General features: G+C 42.5%; 1 protein-coding gene across 1 annotated transcript in view; it reads right to left on the reverse strand.

Annotated features, from left to right (window-relative positions):
* Positions 1–18,252, reverse strand: part of fryb (furry homolog b (Drosophila)) — a 46,415-nt gene that overhangs the window by 23,382 nt on the left and 4,781 nt on the right. The window contains 22 exon segments of the mRNA XM_063894738.1: positions 178–367; positions 503–762; positions 887–973; positions 1,205–1,369; positions 1,640–1,747; positions 1,881–2,007; positions 2,125–2,232; positions 2,448–2,580; positions 2,665–2,836; positions 3,752–3,838; positions 4,275–4,383; positions 4,833–4,936; positions 5,424–5,525; positions 7,064–7,162; positions 7,446–7,538; positions 7,895–8,063; positions 9,450–9,530; positions 9,754–9,833; positions 10,011–10,101; positions 10,401–10,540; positions 10,685–10,738; positions 11,673–11,866. Of these exon segments, the coding sequence (XP_063750808.1) occupies positions 178–367; positions 503–762; positions 887–973; positions 1,205–1,369; positions 1,640–1,747; positions 1,881–2,007; positions 2,125–2,232; positions 2,448–2,580; positions 2,665–2,836; positions 3,752–3,838; positions 4,275–4,383; positions 4,833–4,936; positions 5,424–5,525; positions 7,064–7,162; positions 7,446–7,538; positions 7,895–8,063; positions 9,450–9,530; positions 9,754–9,833; positions 10,011–10,101; positions 10,401–10,540; positions 10,685–10,738; positions 11,673–11,866 (2,753 nt within the window).

Below are 18,252 nucleotides of genomic sequence, written 5' to 3' on the forward strand. Positions count from 1 at the left end.
AGTCATTGTAAATGAATTTTTTTAGGATTTTGGTGATTTGGACCATTGTTTTATTATTTCCTGACATTCCAGAGCCTAAACCTTAAGCAATCTATTAAATATCCTCAGCGGAGTCATCGATAATGAAAAGTAATGCGCAGTATTATGAAAACAAAATTGTGAGGCACAAACACGCACCTTGTTGTCATAGGTGACGCTGCCGTCGGGCGTGGTGGCCGTGATCTCTGGTGTGGAGGCTCTGAGGTGACCGGGGGACATGATGCTCGGCTTGGCCACGCCGAGACACATGATCAGGTAGTTACGCCACAGAGAGATGTAGTTGTCACTGGATCCGGCCGTGCTGGTCTTCTTCGCGTTCACTGGACTGCTGCGGGAAGACAAAAGAAGAAAAAAGCAGGTGATCAGATACTTTCATCTTTCAAAGACATACACCATTTGTTTTGTGAGATACAATATCAGTCTGTAATGAAATGTAGAATATAATTCATTGGTCTTCTCGTACTTGGGGTCGACCAGTGGCAACAGCAGCTGGAGCCGTGTGAAGGCGTAGGGCCAGGCGTATCCCAGGGCGGTGGGGCAGTGTTTGGGAAGGTGCTCCTGCCGCAAGAAGATGTGCAGACAGAGCACCCAGGGGTCCTTGAGACACTGAGAAAAGATCCAGACGTGACTCGGGCTCTTCACGTCGTAGGAGCTGCTAACCAGTCGAGCCGTCCACTCCACCAGCCACTGGAGGTCGACATGGTGGTTGAGAGGCAAGGTGGACTAATGGAGGGGAGAAGAGGGGAAGAATTTAAGAACTATACACCGCAGCGGAGGGAAGGGGGTTTGAAGGATTATGATATGAATAATTAATCTGACTGTGCTGATACACGCTTCATACACTTACGGAGTCTGACACAGCCACATGAACAATGCTGTCCATTACACCCGGGCTCAGCTGGTCCATGACCTCTATCATGGGTTTGTCATCATCCTGGAGAGAGAGAGACATTTATAGAATCAGCTATTTTTATAACAGCGTCATACAATGTGAGACAATTCGCAGCCTGCATGTGCTGCATAACTCATCACAGCTTCAGTCAGGTGGATCTCTATCTACTTTCCATTCTGATATTTTCATGTTCTCTCTCCCTCATGGGTGGAAATTTGACACCGGCAGCATGACACGTTTGTTTGGTGAAGAAGTGAGTTTCCCAAACTGTACCTCAGCATGTCCCAGAGCTGTGAAGAGGCAGCGTATTTCTCTTAACACGCCGACAGCCAGCTTCCTCGTGCTGATCTGACACGAGCAGAGGAGCAGCAGAGCCAGGCCCTCCACCGCATGCAGCACCGAGCAGTGGGGGCTTCGCTCTGGTTGTCTGGGGCTGGACTGAAGGAGAGGGAAGACAAAGAGGGGGGAGAAGTCAGTAACACAAATGACTGTCAGTCCCATGCTTAACCAGTAGCTAAACCTGTAGTTAGGATAGTTAACACTTTATTATAGTCAAAATAATGAAATCCAATGCCATTTTTAGCTCATTACTGTCTTTTTATTGGTGAAGAACACCCAGTAATCTCTGAGATATTTCATGAGTGAACATGTGCCTTTAAAATTGTTTTTTTTAAAGAAGATATCATTAAAAATCCAAACCTCACTCACTCCTCCTCGCGTCTTCCCCTGGAGCTGCAGCGCTAACCTCCACTGTGTGAGCAGCTGGAGAAGGAGCTTCACTGACGCGTCCTGCAGACCCTGATGGGTGTCTTGAACCTAAAACAACAAAAAAATGATGTATCAATAAACCAAGCCCACAGACACATTTAAAGGAAGTGAAACCATAAATGCAGCACATTATGTTTTTACTGTCAAGGAAGCGGCACGTTTCTGTCGAGTTAATTCATACCTCGCGCAACAGGAAATGTGTGTAACCAAACAGGACGTCTTCCCTCCAGTCAGAGAAATCGAGCAACAGGCTCTGCAGGGAGTTCTGGGATATAAGACGGAGCTCATCGTCCATGTGCACCGTAAGTCTGAGGGAGGGATGACAACACATGAGTGGAGTTCAAAAAGCAAGATCTTGTTTTACAACCTCAGAAAGAAATTAGTTTAGTATAGCATCAGGCAAAGTTGTCGTGCTGCTAACTGACCGTGAGAGCAGGTCAATGAGCTCCGGTTTGGACATGGCATCAGGAAGGATACGAGGAATGGCAGCCACACATGTTCTGAACAGGTCGATTTTAGGCTTCCTCTCACCACTGTCAAAGAAGGAAGGTGGACATTTAGCACACTAACCCAAAGTACAGCTAGCTCATATTTGCAAAAGATAACAATGTATCTATGATAAACATACTATAAATATGTATCACACATCATTATTCTCAGCCACAGAGATAGCAGGATTTATTTTCTATAATTCCTTTTCAACTTGAGTTATAACACCAGAGAATAATCACACTTTGAAGATACTTACGTGATCATGTCTTCTGGTTCTTTGTTGAGCATTTGGACGCTGGTGAGCATCATACATCGACCCACCTCTTTGTCTAAGTGTCTCAGGATGTTGTCCAGAGACTTTCGCACCTGGGAGTAGTACAAGGACATGCCTGCGGAGAGCAGGAAGAGTCAGTCAGTACGAGGAGTGAGAGACTTCATTCAAGTAACACCATCGCCTACAGACACACGCAGACCTATAAGTTTGGCTTCCTCTTCAGTAAGCGTCTTGCTGAGATAAGTTTTCTTCTTCTTCAGAGAGTTTCCGGAGGGCAAAGTGGCCCCTGTGTTGGGCATGGGAGGCTCTCCGTCCTTCTGTTGCAGAGCATCTGCTATGACCAGGAACGCCCGGAGACCTATGTTCATCCGCTGGAATAGAGAGAAAGCACAGCGTCCTCACCACGTGCCAGAGAGTCTGTTTATCGAGAGCAATGTCATATGTGTACTTGAACTTTCACATGCAAACGTATGTATGTTTGACTGGGGTGTTGTTTTAAATATAAAAAAGATATATATAAAACATTAATACGTCAGTTCCTCCCAGTGTCACAATTTCTTAATTATATCAGCACACTCCAAAAATGTGGCACTACATTTCCCACAATTGACTGCAACTGACTACTGACAATTTGCTACACGAATCAGGTGTGTTGCTAGTATGCTATTAGCAGCTAATACCCTTCTCATCTGAAAATAGGGTAGAAATAGCCCAGAAACGCCTGAACTCTGGTTTTTTTTTTTGGTCAAACATGCAGCACACCCTGACAGTGTCCCCTATTATTTTTGGAGAGAATTGGACCATTTCAACCCAGGAAAAGGCTCGATATCGGGGGAAACTGAGTGTTATTTGCCAGAAAACGAAGGAAAAAATGACTTATGGACATTACTTGAGTGGGATGATGAAAATTCAAACCGCTCCCTCTGAACCACTAAAGACTTTATCCAAGATGTGACACAGACTCACAAGGTGAAGCAATACCACTGTTGCATTCGTGCCTTGGAATGACTGGGTTTGCTCTTTAAACAACAGTGCTTTAAATAGCCTGTATCTATTATAATCAGAATCCTGTCATCACATTGCACACGATTGTCCCTTATAACATCTCTTTGCTACAGCTTATAAGCATCTTATTCAGAGCTCCAACAAAGAGCATACAGTCCCTTACCCTCCCGGCTGACTAACGACTACAAATAGGAATAGGAATGCTCGTTGTGTAGCATGGCCGGGGTGATACACTGTTGATCTGTGTGTGAGTGTTTGCACGTGATTAAATGTCTCTTTACCTCTGGATTGAGACTGAAGGCTTTGGCAGGTTTCCCAACACTCAGCAGGTCAAATATGATCTCCTTCATGGCGAAATCCAGTCTCTCCTGAACAGAGGACAAACAAATTGGCATTACAGGATATAAGTGAGTGTGGTATGAGGCAGGAAGAACATCGACTGTGTCGCCAATCGGACAGTTTGATTGCATAACTGATGTCATAGAGAAGTAACAATCGAATACAAAGTAGAAATAAGGTTCACATTTTTTACACAAAATGTCATATGGGAACAGGTACTGAAATTATGTATATTTCAAACTTTTGACCAGTTTCTGCAACTTTGTCAACATGTTTGTTTTATTAACCAGTGTTTGTGTTTCTTAGTAAAAGAAGCAGAGTAAATCTTGGAAGTTGACACATAGTTGGCTCCACAACACACCACACTTTATTCCAGTGTGCTTTAACCCAAAGAAAAGAGCAACAACCTACATCTAAGCAGCATGTGAGTTTGTGAATGAAGGTGCGTGGTAATGTGATTCAAACCTGTGCAATGAACTGGATGATCTTGACAAAAATATTAAGGGGCATGTCTCTGGGCACCACGCTCCGGCTCCCCTTGGGGAACAGAGTGGAGGTGATGGAGGTCAGACGACTGTGGGAGGAGGGAGAGACAGACACAAGTGAGAAGACAGACGAGCGAATAGGGAAGCTAAAGGGTTGGAATATAACTAGACAGTGTGTGTGTGTGTGTGTAGAATGAGCAGAATCATTACATCTTGCATACTCTTTTTATTTGTAATAAATCATTTTCACGTCCATTTCAAGAAACACGCATTATTGACAAACTAACCGAACAACACCACAACAACTCTCTACATTTCAGAGTATCAATGTGGGTTAAGTTTGGAAATAAATCTCTTTAAATACATCACAAATGTAAGAGCACAGAATGAGAAGCATGAAAAGAGTTTCTAGTTTTCTTGTGGTCTCAATTGTTCACAGTATTTAAAACAACGTATCACACTATAAAAGAGGACATACTGATGCTTAAAACTTTACATTTAATGTTGATCTGACATCGTAATGACATGTGCCTGTTACCTTTGCGTTCCAGTGTTGCTCTCACACTTTATCCGGATCATGTAGACCCACAGCAGGCGGTAGAGGGATTCTAGAGCCACACGTGCCATCTTGGAATCTTTATTCTGTATTCATGCGCAAGCAGACAAAGATTGATTGTGTTTCACCAGGTGCAGTATTTCACATACCGCCATCATACAAACGTGATTCACACAGACTCATCTCAGGCAAAAGGACAAACCTCAGGAGGCATTCCTCACATATTTGACCTTACAGACAGACACTAGCTTTAGTCTATGCAGGACATCTATTGCTTTGCCAGCATTTAGAGTGTGATCATAAGTCCAACTTCAAAGAGAAGCCTCATTAACGAACCTTCGTCAATCCCTATGTTATTAACCTGTAGTGTTTCACTCAAAAAGCATTGGGTAATGCTCGTGCAGCAGTGTGAGGTTCCGTGTTGAACGCTTGTCAAAATCACTCCCCATTGACAGACATCTATTGCGCAGCCTGCAGTGTTTTTGTGTGCGAGTATAACACTGCTGGTGATCTTTACAAATCACCTCACTATGGTAATTCTGGCATTTGCATGGTGCAGAGGGAAAGGCTGACCTTGAGGTTTGAGAGGCAGTTGTTGAGGAAAATATGCCAGCGGCTGAGGAAGAACTGCTTCTGACTGACGCACAGCAGGCAAGTCACCAGAGGATACAAAGCCTGGTGAGAGAGGGAGAGGAGACAGATGGGAGACACTTGCATCAGGCACTTCAAATTCAAAGTTCATTCATTGAATGTAAATACAAAATAAAGGATTTCGGGCTTTCGTCCAAACTAGTTTTCTACATGAATTCATTTTGAATCTTAATGAAGTCGTTTAAAAAAGTTCTAAATCATTACTTTCAAGCTGAAATCGATGTTTTTATCTCCTCTTGATGGATCAAAAAGCTTTGTTTCAGGCCCAATACATCCTTCTTTCTCAATTAAGTTAATTTAACAAAACAAACATCTATCTGTAAGAGCTTTATCTTGCCATAGGTTTAATTACAACAACAGGACAGTCTTACCCTTAATTAATTCGTGGAGTATGTACTGTGATCACATTTTTTCCTTATATATGTAGGCAAAGTGTAAGTAACAAAGTTCATAGGCAAACAAAGAAAATAAAGTTCAGGAATGTTCACTATGCATCTGGTCTGTTCAATCCTCTGCTAAGTTCATGGTAGTCTGAAGTGCATGCATTCTTAAACATGAATGCCTTCAATGGCCGGTGTGAGTACAGACGCACCCTTGTCATGAATGGTTATGGAAACGCTGGGTTTGAGGAGCATATCATTTAACTGTCACTCCTTATCAAAGTTGGTACTTGTTATCTGTCTCCCTCCCATTTCAGTGTCTGCTCTCTCAGGTTCTCAGGATGTCAAAAGAATACAATTACTGAAATTCCCCACGTTATTGTCATTCCTATCATGACTGCCCATTCAGCTCTGACACGGGAGGTTATTGTTTGTTTGTATTTGCATGCTAGTGCCCGGGTCCTATATTCAGTGTGTTAACAGAGGGGTGAGTCGAGCATTGGATGTTTGCTCTGCAGTATTTGGAGAATCTATCGAAGGAAAACGTGCGTACTGGCTGAGTGACATGTCTGCAGCCCCGAGGACACGAGTCTGTGTCAGGAGGAACGCGCACATCACAAATAGCCCATCAGCCACCCGCACAAACGCAACACAGCAGCGAGATGCTATGTATTGTTATCCAATTTGTCTGCTGCTGTGGAAACAGGTTAGCGTCTGTGTCTTTTGGTTACAGGTTGGTTACAACACTAAAATACCTCTTTAGAAATATTTGAACGTAACCAGGAAAGAATCTGGTTACATTCTTCTAATCCTTCATCAGAGACATGATTTCCTTAACATTCACGGGTAAAACGTTCATGCTTGGACAAAGGGAATTTTCATACCGGTCCTGACACGATTGTGTTTTTATGTGAGACCACCATCTTAATAAGGGAGATGTACTGCTACTAGTTTGCTGATTCCCCTGCCCCTGATTTCCTGCTGTGGGCAAACATTGTCCATCTGGCACTGCTACACAAAGTAGCATGTTTTACTGCATACTGCACTCGTTTCTCCTGCCCATGGAGAGATAAGCGCCTACATGTTGGAGAGTAACAGTAAGTGCTTCCACCAATTAGTGGTAACAGAGAGGAAATGAAAAGAAGTCGTGATGAAACTGAGGAAGGGTTGGGAGAAGGTTACCAGAGAGTGCTTCTTCCTAGAGGAAAGGTCCAGTGTAGTATCATATAAACTTTCGACGAAATTACGTAGACACGGAACGTTCACCTCGTTCTTCACAGTCTGGGGGAGAAGAAATAAGTTAGTTTATGAAAGTTGTTTTACCAGACCTCAGTTTCTTTACTCTACTTTACTTGCATGCAGGTCAACAGACAATACACCATATATTCAACACTTCAGGATTAAGATCATTCTCAAAATAAACATTATATTTAGAACAGGTTATATACAGAGATACACAGACTTTTTATCTTAATGAAAACAATAACTTCCATGCAACTTTGGCTTTTAACAAATCACAGCGCACCGAGTGGGGCTCTTAGCAGTGAGATTAAAATGCACTTACAGCAGCTACAGGTACAAGTATCTCCACAAAGAGTCCAGCTAATGAGTGTTTGATGTCTTTATCCTTCACTTCCAAGAAATACTGCGCACACTCCTAAAGACATAAAGAGAGAGAGAGAGAGAGAGTCAGACACAGGGAGAAAAACAACATATATGTACATGAATATTCTGTGAATGCAAGGTCAGCAGTTTGATCGCTCTATTATTCTGCTTAAAGGAAATGAGAAACACTCTCACCGCTGCAACAACCATCAAAGGGAAGATAAACTCTAAGACACGTAACCTCTATTTTCTTCAGTGTAATAGATTCATGATACTAAACTGCTTCCAGTCATGACTGTATGTGAAGAAAGACCTGTAAACACTCCTTGAGATTCCTAAACAAAAGCATCTTTACAATGAGTTGGTATGTAAATAACAGTTAAGGGGCCAGACTGATTTATGCTCTACCTGCATGAACTGGAAGGAGGCCTCGAAGTCTTCCACTGGGTACATTTTGATGCGAAAGAACTTGAGTCCCATGATGAGGCTGATGGTGGACTGGATGACGTAGGGGCTCTGCTCCTTCGGCCTCAGCTCCTTCAGCTCCGAGATGAACTTCTTCCTCACTGCCGGGAACCTGTCCGGGTAATGGCGAGCAGATGTGAGAAGTGGCTCTATTCTAGCAAAGATCTAGTAAATGTTGTTATTCCCAGGTCTCAGCTTAGAGGAGGTATGGTTAGGGGGATTACAGTCAAAATGTTCTCATGGATGTTTATTCGCTAATATCTAACTAAACTCTTACCCCTGTGCACCTGTTTTTTTGCATGTGAACATGGGTGTGTGTGTGTGTGTGTGCTTGCATATGTAACCACTATCCAAATAGATTTTTTACCAACAGTGCTCAGCAGGCCTATTATTAGAATGGCATCTGTAGGGGTGATGTAGAGGGAATGTGTGTGTGTGTGTGTGTGTGTGTGTGTGTGTGTGTGTGTGTGTGTGTGTGTGTGTGTGTGTGTGTGTGTATGTTCTTTTTTTTGCGTGTGCTTAAGTAAGTGGAACAGTCATCAGCCTTCTGTTTAGTGCTGACCGTTTAAATCACATACACATAAACACTTTGATCCATAAACCAAGCTGGAAACATACAACACAAGAAGTGAGTGCCAAGTTTGTTTATTGCCTATGTGTACTGAACTTTTTCAGAGCCTGGTGTGTACTGCAAATTAAAGGTGTTAGAAAATCAACTTAGAAGTTTAATCAGTTGGAAAACCCATCATCCACACTGGTCTGCATTTGTTAAACCAGATCTAAAAGTATTGACTTTGATCCATTATTTGATTGATGACTGTGTGTGAGTGGGTGTGTGTGTGTGTGTGTGTGTGTGTGTGTGCACGTGTGCGTGTGTGACAGCATTGAGTAGGCCGCCCCGTGAACCTCCTCCATCACAGTAATAACCTCCTGCAGAATGGGAACAGGGCTCATCTCTCATCACACAGCATTACGCAGACAGAGGACCATCATCTGGAGGGTCATTATCCTCAGTTGCCATCACACACATTTTTACCAGCACACACACACACACACACACACACCAGACTAGTGACACACAAGGATGGGCGAGCATTTGTTTTTTCACCTCCCTTGTACTACAGAGGGACTGCCTTAGTAATTGCTATTTCCACTGGAAATGGGGTCAAGGGGAGGACAGGCAGCTTTTGTAAATACGTGTTTAATGCAACGCACAAGCCGCGACATGACCTAAATAAAGAAATTAAAGAAATAAAAAGTGAATCCTTTGATTCTAAACTGTAAAAAATAAACAAATAAAGCCCCTAAAAATCTGTTAGCCAAGCATTCCTTGTGTAAACTTGCAAACAAAAATACAATCACTTCCAAAAATAGATTTGAAGCGAATTAGGGATTACAACAAACAGTGTGAAAAAATGTGATGTCAACAGATAAAATAACAACCCCCTGTTGATGTACACACGCATACAAGCAGTATAAACACTGGTTTTCACAGTACCTGGACTGAGCTACTACTCCCACCACTTCAGCATAGAGGTCAGCCACTATGTGCATGTTGGCTGTGTTAGGTCCAAGATACCTGAGAAGTAAACACAACAATAAATACCGTAGCATATAACGATGTGCATAACTGTGACACGACAGACATATATATTTTTTATTTACATACATGCATTTTGATGTCAAAGCTGCATGATTATGTTTCAGCCAGTCAGAAAGCTGAGACAGTAATGCACTTAAACTCTAAAGTGTGTTCTTAATGCATTTCGGTAAATATATTGTGCTTCTTTGGTCATTCTTACCCTTCTTTGTATTTGAAGTGCTTGAAGGCCAGGTTTATTACTTCTTGGATGAGTCCGTCCAAAAGAGGATGAAGAGGGATCTGCATTTAGATACAAAAGTTATTATTTTATTCTGCATTAAGACTAAGAAACTACAAGTGTATAAACATGTCATTGAAATGAGAAATAAAAAAGTAAAAGAAAGTTGACTGGATTACAAATATGCAAAGCAGTTTAGACATATATTTCTACACAAGGCATATTGCAGAATTACTGACCTGCTTCAAAACTTCTATAAGTACAAGAGAAAAGATGAAGTCTATCGCCAGATCCCTCCTCTCCAGTAAGTAGTCCTTCTGTTGCTCATCACTGATACGGACACACAGGGAAACAAAGAAAGAGATCATTAGTTTCAGGTTTCCTCTGAAGGTAAAATAAGTCTGGCAAAAAAAAAAATGTATATGCGAGGACATACAAATACAATATATATGGAGTATATATATATAGGAGTGGATTGGAAATTTCATAGCCCCTTGATATGTTTTTGTTTTTGGTGCAATTTGTGTGTGAATGTGACAATTTAGACCTCCAGATCTATTCTAAACTCTCATGTAGGTGCAGAGAAGAGTTTTACAGTTGAATGAGTGTGTGCTTTTGCGTCCTCTCACTTTTTTGACTTGGTGTTGGCTCTGGGTCGATATTCATGGGATTCGTCTTCCAGGCCGTTCTGCCTCTTGTACCAGTCGAACAGAGTCCTCAGGATGGACGGCAGGCAGTACTCCGCTAGAGAACTCATACTGCTGATCAGCTGCACGGGACCGAGGGGGAAGAGCAGGTGAAGGTGAGTCGGAGACAGAGTGAGCAGATCATTTCATTGTCAAAATAAAACAACGTTAGGGTCAGATGTGGATGACAGAGGATAAAAAGGGTGAGGACAGGTATGATGTGTCACCTGGTCAAACTGTGGGTCCTCTCCTCTCTGCAGAGATTTGTTAAGTGGCTTTTCCTGTGAGATGAGAAACAGGCAGAAAGGAAACACATTCATGTAGTAAGTAAAATGCCTCGAAAACAGCTTGTAATCCAAACTTAGAACAAAGTGTCCCTGCATCGTCTGAGTCCAACCTGTATAACTGTTAATAATCAAGACATTTTAAAGCTTTGTTGTTTGTATTTTCAGATAAATGTAAATGCAATCATCGGCTGAGAGCTTAAAACAGGCCCAGAACCGATTCCATTACTCAGCATCAGCCTAGGTTCTCCAGGCACTAATCTTGTTATGTTCCCTTTATGAAACATATCAGGTGTTCAGCTATAAACATACAGGAACACTGAGATAAAAGAGCAGACCTCTTAATATATACATTTCGAATTGTGATCAGACTTTTAGATTTATGTTGGAGAGTCAAAAAAGGCAGAACACATTTAAATGTGTGAATCCAGGACATCTACACCATAAATCTTCTTGATTCAATCCCACTATTTTCTATGTATTTTCATTTAAAAAACATCGGATGCTTGATGAAAATACAACGCATTTTGAAATTACAAAGCAGAAAAATTGGGTATTGTTGATTGAAATTGTTTGAGATGTACGTCCCTTAAATACTTGATAGGTTTAAGAACATTAGAAAAGGAAAATGCAATATACTGAAGCATTTTGCATCACTAGCAAAACCAGTAGGCCTTGGTTGTCTACAAATGACTGCAACACTATATCTCACTTTGAGATGGAAACTAAAACTGCTTCCGTAGTTCCTTTTAAAATACGTTCAGGGTTTAACCTCCATCATTCTGGTTAGCCAATATGTAAAATGGATAACAGGATGCTGAAGATATTTAATTAAGCTATCACAAAAAGTATTTATCAACATCTTCAGAAAACACAATCAGATAAAATGTTGAAACAGGGACAGAAGAGGGTGCCATGCAGAGTCACTCACCAGGGGTTCGGCCATGATGATGCGGATCTTGCGCTCGGAGAGCAAGGTGAAGTTGGCGAACAAGCTTTTCAGGACGAATTCGCCCGGCTTACTCTCAGGGTCCACGTTGACGGGCGCCATGACGACAGGACCCTTCCTCTCTCCCAAGGTTCCACTGACTGGCGGGAGGGGGGGCTTCAGTCCCACTGGGGAGGCTGGGGAGAGTCAGGACAGGTCAGTTAGTCCATGATACTCAAGGAAGACTTTTATTTTCACTCCTATTCGTAATAATGGGTTTATTTAGTTTTGGGTCATAATCATGAACGGCTACCATGATTTGGAGGATTTGAAAGATGTATGTTAGCCTCTTTTTTATTATATTTTGGCAAATTTGAAAAAGTATGCCAAATAATCCATCCAAAGTTCCTGTTCACATGGATAAACAAACCATATCAGTAGTTGTTTTTATACTGAAAAGTCTTTAAAACGTGATAATTGTCAGGCAAGTTCTGCATCTTCATCTTCTGTAAGTATCAGTTTTATGTCTGTGATCTTTAAGTGGCTAAATGGATGTTTGTTTTGCAGATAATATCCTCAGAAAGTATGAATTTGTCGAGGTCAGAACACATCTATCGTCTTAAAACTTCTCAGCCGTGATTAATGTGTATTGGGTGTTTGTCAAAGTTTGACAGGGTACACTTCCCAGACACACACACACACCCCACACCCACACCCACACACACACACACACACACACACACACACACACACACACACACACACACACACACACACACACACACACACACACACACACACACACAAACTTGCTGGGCAGTCCATGTTTATATTCCTCCCTTCTGATTAGATCATTAGGGAGACCGGGCACTATTCTATCTTGCGTTATGTTATGATTAACACACAGAAGGGTAGACAGGGAGTGGTTGGCGTCTGCAAAGGGTTTAAATGGAAACAAACGACAGAGGACGGACAGATATAGGGAGGGAGAGGGCCATTCCTGTCATGCGTGTCTATGAATATCAACATACCGTTAAAAATAGAACAACGTCATCATTGTAAGAAATGGCATCTGTTCCTAAACACTGTAAGAGTTTAAGCAAATATTGCATCTATTATGAACTGTTACGACTTACAGAGAATCAGAAAAGCAACTCGGGATAAAACCGAACAAACAAACATAACGGCTGCAACCATAGCCAACCACGAGACATTAATGACTCAAACAAATCTGCATGTTTGGCTCTCTGAACATGCCGAGAAGAACAAGGTGTGCAAACACGTCTTTACACACAGTGGAACAAAGCTATAATTCACCAGAGCAGTTCCTAGAAGTGGCTAATCTGTGAGAGGCAACAACTTTGTAGTTCTAGACGACCTTTCATGAACACGTGACCTGACCTCACTGGAAAGGTGCGATGTAAACAGTAATTCCCGGACAGGCCCCCAGGCATCACAGATAGCAACCTGTTTGGGTGAAAGTCGCTCACTCAAAATGAGGCAAACATGCGTGCACACGAACATACACCCCTGCACGCTTACCAAGACCCTTGATGAAGCTGATGACACTAGCCCTGCTCCATCTAGTTGGCACTTCCATGGTGGAGACAGCCAGACAGACAAGGAGACAGTAGGTCGAAACAAAAACGGTGGGATGGAGGAGGGCTGGGACACTGGGAGAGGGTTGAAGAGGGATGGCTGAGAAGTCTACAAGGTGTAAAGTACAGCTCCCATGACGACAAATAAAAGGTAATTCCTTGTGAAGAGATTAGCAGCAATGAATAAGTGTGTCTTTATTACCCAACTATTCCCTTATGTAAGTACAGACATCAGAATAATGTCTGGTTCTGGCTCTAGGTAGGTTCAACCAAAGCTAAAAGTGTGAAGCTCCATCCTTCAGGAAATGATTGTCAGGTAAAGTGAAAGATGTGCGCCTGGGGTCATAAAGAAAAACTTCATGACAGCTGTATTCCACACTTAAATCCAAATGAAACAGGAACATGCGCCGTATCCACAGACCGGAAGAGCCATAGCCAGGTGAAAACTGCCCGATCGAAGGCGACTTGAAGCCGGCGAGTGTTGCAATCACAGAGGGGGAGATGGTGTCAGAGTGTCCTCTCAAAATAGCAGGAGTGACAACTAACAAGTTCCGTCGTGACTCGTGAGTGAACTCTACCAACAGGGATCGAGAAAGGTTCCATCGTACTGCTCCAGCAGAGGCCTGGGTGGATCCGAGGCTGCGTAGGGCCCCATGCTTCAGAGCTACATGAGCCTGCAGACCAACTATCAATTTCTACTTTAGCTTCTGCTCAAATTCCAGCCTGCCATCACTCTACTGTACGACAGCTCCCGCCACCTTGGAATCCTCGCATTGGGAAGTTGCATTGGAATAAAGTGCTTCTCTGAGAGTGTTTTATTTGGCTGTCTTTTAGTTGTCAGTAGCAGTTAAGTAAAGTCTTGCTCCTTGTGGAGATCTGACCAGAAGAGTTGGGTTGGAATTTCAACACTGCCCCGAGAGAGAGGCGAGGGGAGGAGGAAGGCGCTATATATAGACCACTGGAGGTCACTCTCTTACATACCCACCACTCCCACTGACCCCTACTCATACACAAGTGCAAACACATACAGACGCAGACAGACTCACAGAGAAACACACGTTGACATATACACATGTAGGTTATTTTGGCATATTATGGCACTGATTCAGTGTAAAGTACGGGGGTTGACTCGCACATAAACCGGTAAGGCTTCTCTGTGACGTACATTTAAGATGTGTGTGTGTGTATGTGTATGTGTATGTGTATGTGTATGTGTATGTATGTGTGTGTGTGGGTCTGAAAGTGTACAAGCATGTCTGGCTTGAGAGAAACGAGAGTAGGTAGACGTCACAGCGTCCAATAAAGCTGTCGATATATAGCGCACTAGAGCACTTCCAAAGACCCTCGTACACATTTCCCTGACTCTGCATTTTATGAGCTGAGTCAGCAGGAACTACCACATCTAGTCAATACACGTCTACCCAGGTTTAATTAAATTGTATATCCTAAAAGGTTTCTTAAGACACTGAGATGACGAAGACAAAGGAGCAGAGTTAGTCAGAGGAGACTGGGAGAACATAGAGAGTAGAATTACAGCAATTAAATAGATTAATCATTTGACTGAAATCAGTTTTCAACTATTTGAATGATCATTTTTATTCATAAAACAAAACATTTCCCTCTTTCGGCTTCGTAAATGTGGCCGTTTAATGCTTTCTTTGTTAAGCACAATAAAATAATAAGTACATTTACGTTTTGGATGGTTAGACAACATTAATCCGCATTTAGCTATTGGATGGTGATTACATGCAGGCCTAGCATGACCCTTAATAGACAATAGATTCAGGTTTACCATCCTACATCATGTCATAAACAAGCCATCCTGATTGATGAATCATAACTAACATGTGATAACACATGTGCACAACCAATCACGAGCTGAGATGGTAAGCTTTTCAAGTTGTCCTGACTTGCAAACATATAAATCAATCCTGTACAGCTCGCACAGTGTGTTGGCTCCTGGTAGAGTGGATTGCGATGAGTCACAAAATCACAGACAATTACCACAAACACATCGACTGCCCTCGACAAGACTTAGCAGACACAAACCTGTAAGTTGTCAGAGGAGGCAGCTGGTAAACCCTCATTACGTGTGATTTTATATTCTTGTCTTTTTCATTGAGTTGTTGTTGATCCTTTAGTACGTAAGTTAGGACAGCTTAAAGTAAAACTAAATAAATCTGTATGCTTAAATTACAGGTTTCTTCACATTTCCAATTGAAGACTTTGACATACACCTAAAAATGTAATTGTTGTTTACTGTAGGTGTTCCTCAACAATATAATACAATTCAAACTAAGGCCTTCTTTACTCATTAGAGACGTAACAAACTCAGACTTAGCTGACAAGTTACTGTGTTTCCATTTTGATAGTGGGGTGACCCTTTTGTTTACATTTAGATTTGAGATTGTCAATCAATATAGGCAATTATGGGAACTGTCATACCATCTGAACTAGCTTGCTTTAAGCGTGTGCATGTTGGAATATGCCTACGCATGATTATTTAAGTACGGCTGGCTTGAAATGGAACAAGTTCAATTTGATGAGGTCAGCTATTTATCTAGTGATTTCACTCAATAAATAAATGATACCTGAAACCCAACCTTACTTGGAATTATCCGGCCTGTTTCTTGCCTTTTTAGCCGACTGACTGCATCCATCGTCATGACCTTGGAGCTGACTACGCAACTAAATGTGTTCCTTCGGCTGGTAGTAGGTGGAGCCTACATGAGATAACGCATTCACCATCCTATCGTGATCCATCGGAGTTAGTTGTTTTATTACATAACATAAATTGCTGTGGGGGCAACCGTCAACACTTCCCCAGCAATCCCTCTGTTAGCCTTACACAAACATAACCCCTGCTGACAGTAACCTTCAGCACAAACCTAATATGAGCTCCACACAGCAGCGCTGCCTTCCACACACACCAAAATGTTTTTATGTCGTCTGGTGAAAGGGACAAACGGACAACACAGAGACCTTTAGCAACAGCCCACATTGAAGAAAACGTTCATATAACTGTTCAACAACCAACAGAGAAGTGCCCACACATATGTACATGCAGTGTTCAGTCAATATATGAACATCACAACAACAGGAGCGCCTGCAGGCTGATCTCTGCGTCCTCTACATCAGCGGGAAAAACACTGATGTTAACCACAGGCTGCAAGGTGATGACTGCATTAGAGTCCAAGAGGTAAAATAAGACAGCAGTGCTTTCTGCTTACTGTAAGCCCAGAGCTGAAAGTGGGGGAGAGTACAGTATGTCCAGTCGACAGTCTGCTGCGATGATGCTGCAGGACTTCCATCCCACACTTCCCTCGCAGTGACGAACAGGAGCTTTACCTTTTGATTGGTAAAAAACTGACTGAGGTTTCATGGACTGTCAACAGCACATGTTATTTGGTTGCTATTTTGATAACATACCTAAAGATGATCTGTACACTTATTGGGAAACATTAAGTGCTGGGCGCAAATATAATAACAGAGTCAGAGACTGTCTTTTGCTGAATAAATTGCTGTTTCATTTATATAGAAAACTGCTGATGAGCCAGCTTTACATCCAAATACACCCTCTCTCTCTCCCTCTCAAACACTCGTCTTCCATTATTCCATTACATAACATTGCCAAATATTGACAATGTGGCTCATTCTGTATGCAGCCTGTTTTTCAGTCTCATCCACTAAAAACACACACACCAACACAACAAAATAAGCGTAGCTTGCACACTGCAGGAACTACTGATGACTCGTCGGTCTCTTACGAGAGCAGACCGCTTCACGCATAACAACAACTGTGATGTGTTCGCTGTACTCACTGCCTCCTAAGGACTTGAGCAGAGACTTGATGCTGATGTCAAAGAACCCTGAATCCTGCTGGCTGGTCGCCATGGCTGCAGAGGCTATGTCGCCACGGTGACAGACAGCAGAGGGAGGACAGGACGGCAGGATGAGGCGTTGCGGACAGAGCAAGTGAGAGAAAGGGGAGTGTGCTCCGAGAGAGAAACACTGGGAGAGGAGAGAGGGATGCGGGTGGGCAGTCAGCGATGCGGATGTTGCGGCTGTCTGCTGCTGCGTGTGTGTGTTTGTTTGTGTGTGTCAGTGCGTGTGTGAGAAAGAGAGTGGCAGTCAGCCTCGCCTGCGCTCTGCGTTGCTATCTTGCTGGCTAACAACCCCCATCCCCTCGCAGTTTTGCTCTTTCAGGACAGTGATACACAGATGTTGGTAGACGCAAGCAGCCAATCCTCTTACAGGAAAGGCAGAGTGTGCGAGAGAGAGCGAGAGAGAGAGAGAGTGAGAGCGGAAGGATGGAAAAACATAGATAGTACTGCACGGGGGGGTTGTCAGAAAAAAGAGGAATGATGGAAGGTGGTAGGGACAGTGACAGAGGGAGGAGGGATACTGGAGTAATTAAGATGGAAGAGACAAATGGCAAGAATGCAATGTTTCCTGATGACTGTTGTCCAGCTCTGTTTCATAACAAGGTTTTACTGAGCATGCTGCAAGCCAGCCTTGACCAATCAGAGCAGAGAGAAACATTGATAGGCAATCATCATCATTGAATAGCCAGCAATGATAACTGGTAATGGTATCACTGCCTTTGATGTGTACACACAGTATGTTATGTTAAAGTATGAAGTGTGTACTACTCTTAGATTCTGTTTCAACCTACTATTCATAAAATGATGATGTCAAATTAAGTATGTTCCAACTGCATAGTATGTGGATTTTGTGTACGCAAGAAGTTAAAGTATGAGGTGCGAGCTCACCGGACCTAACCCTGACCCCTAAAGCCCTAACCCACAAAAAGGTATTGTTTCTCTTTAAACGCAATGGTGAACATTTAACATAATCGGTTGGATAATAATTTATTAAGGCGACTTACGGTTTAGAGAAAAAACCTTCTATGATATGTAATTAGGAAAAAATATTTAGGAATATACAATTTAATCAAAAGTGTAAGTGTAGGGGAATCATCATTT

This window comes from Eleginops maclovinus, chromosome 11 (genome assembly GCF_036324505.1).
Source record: "Eleginops maclovinus isolate JMC-PN-2008 ecotype Puerto Natales chromosome 11, JC_Emac_rtc_rv5, whole genome shotgun sequence".
Classification (NCBI taxonomy): Eukaryota; Metazoa; Chordata; class Actinopteri; order Perciformes; family Eleginopidae; genus Eleginops; species Eleginops maclovinus.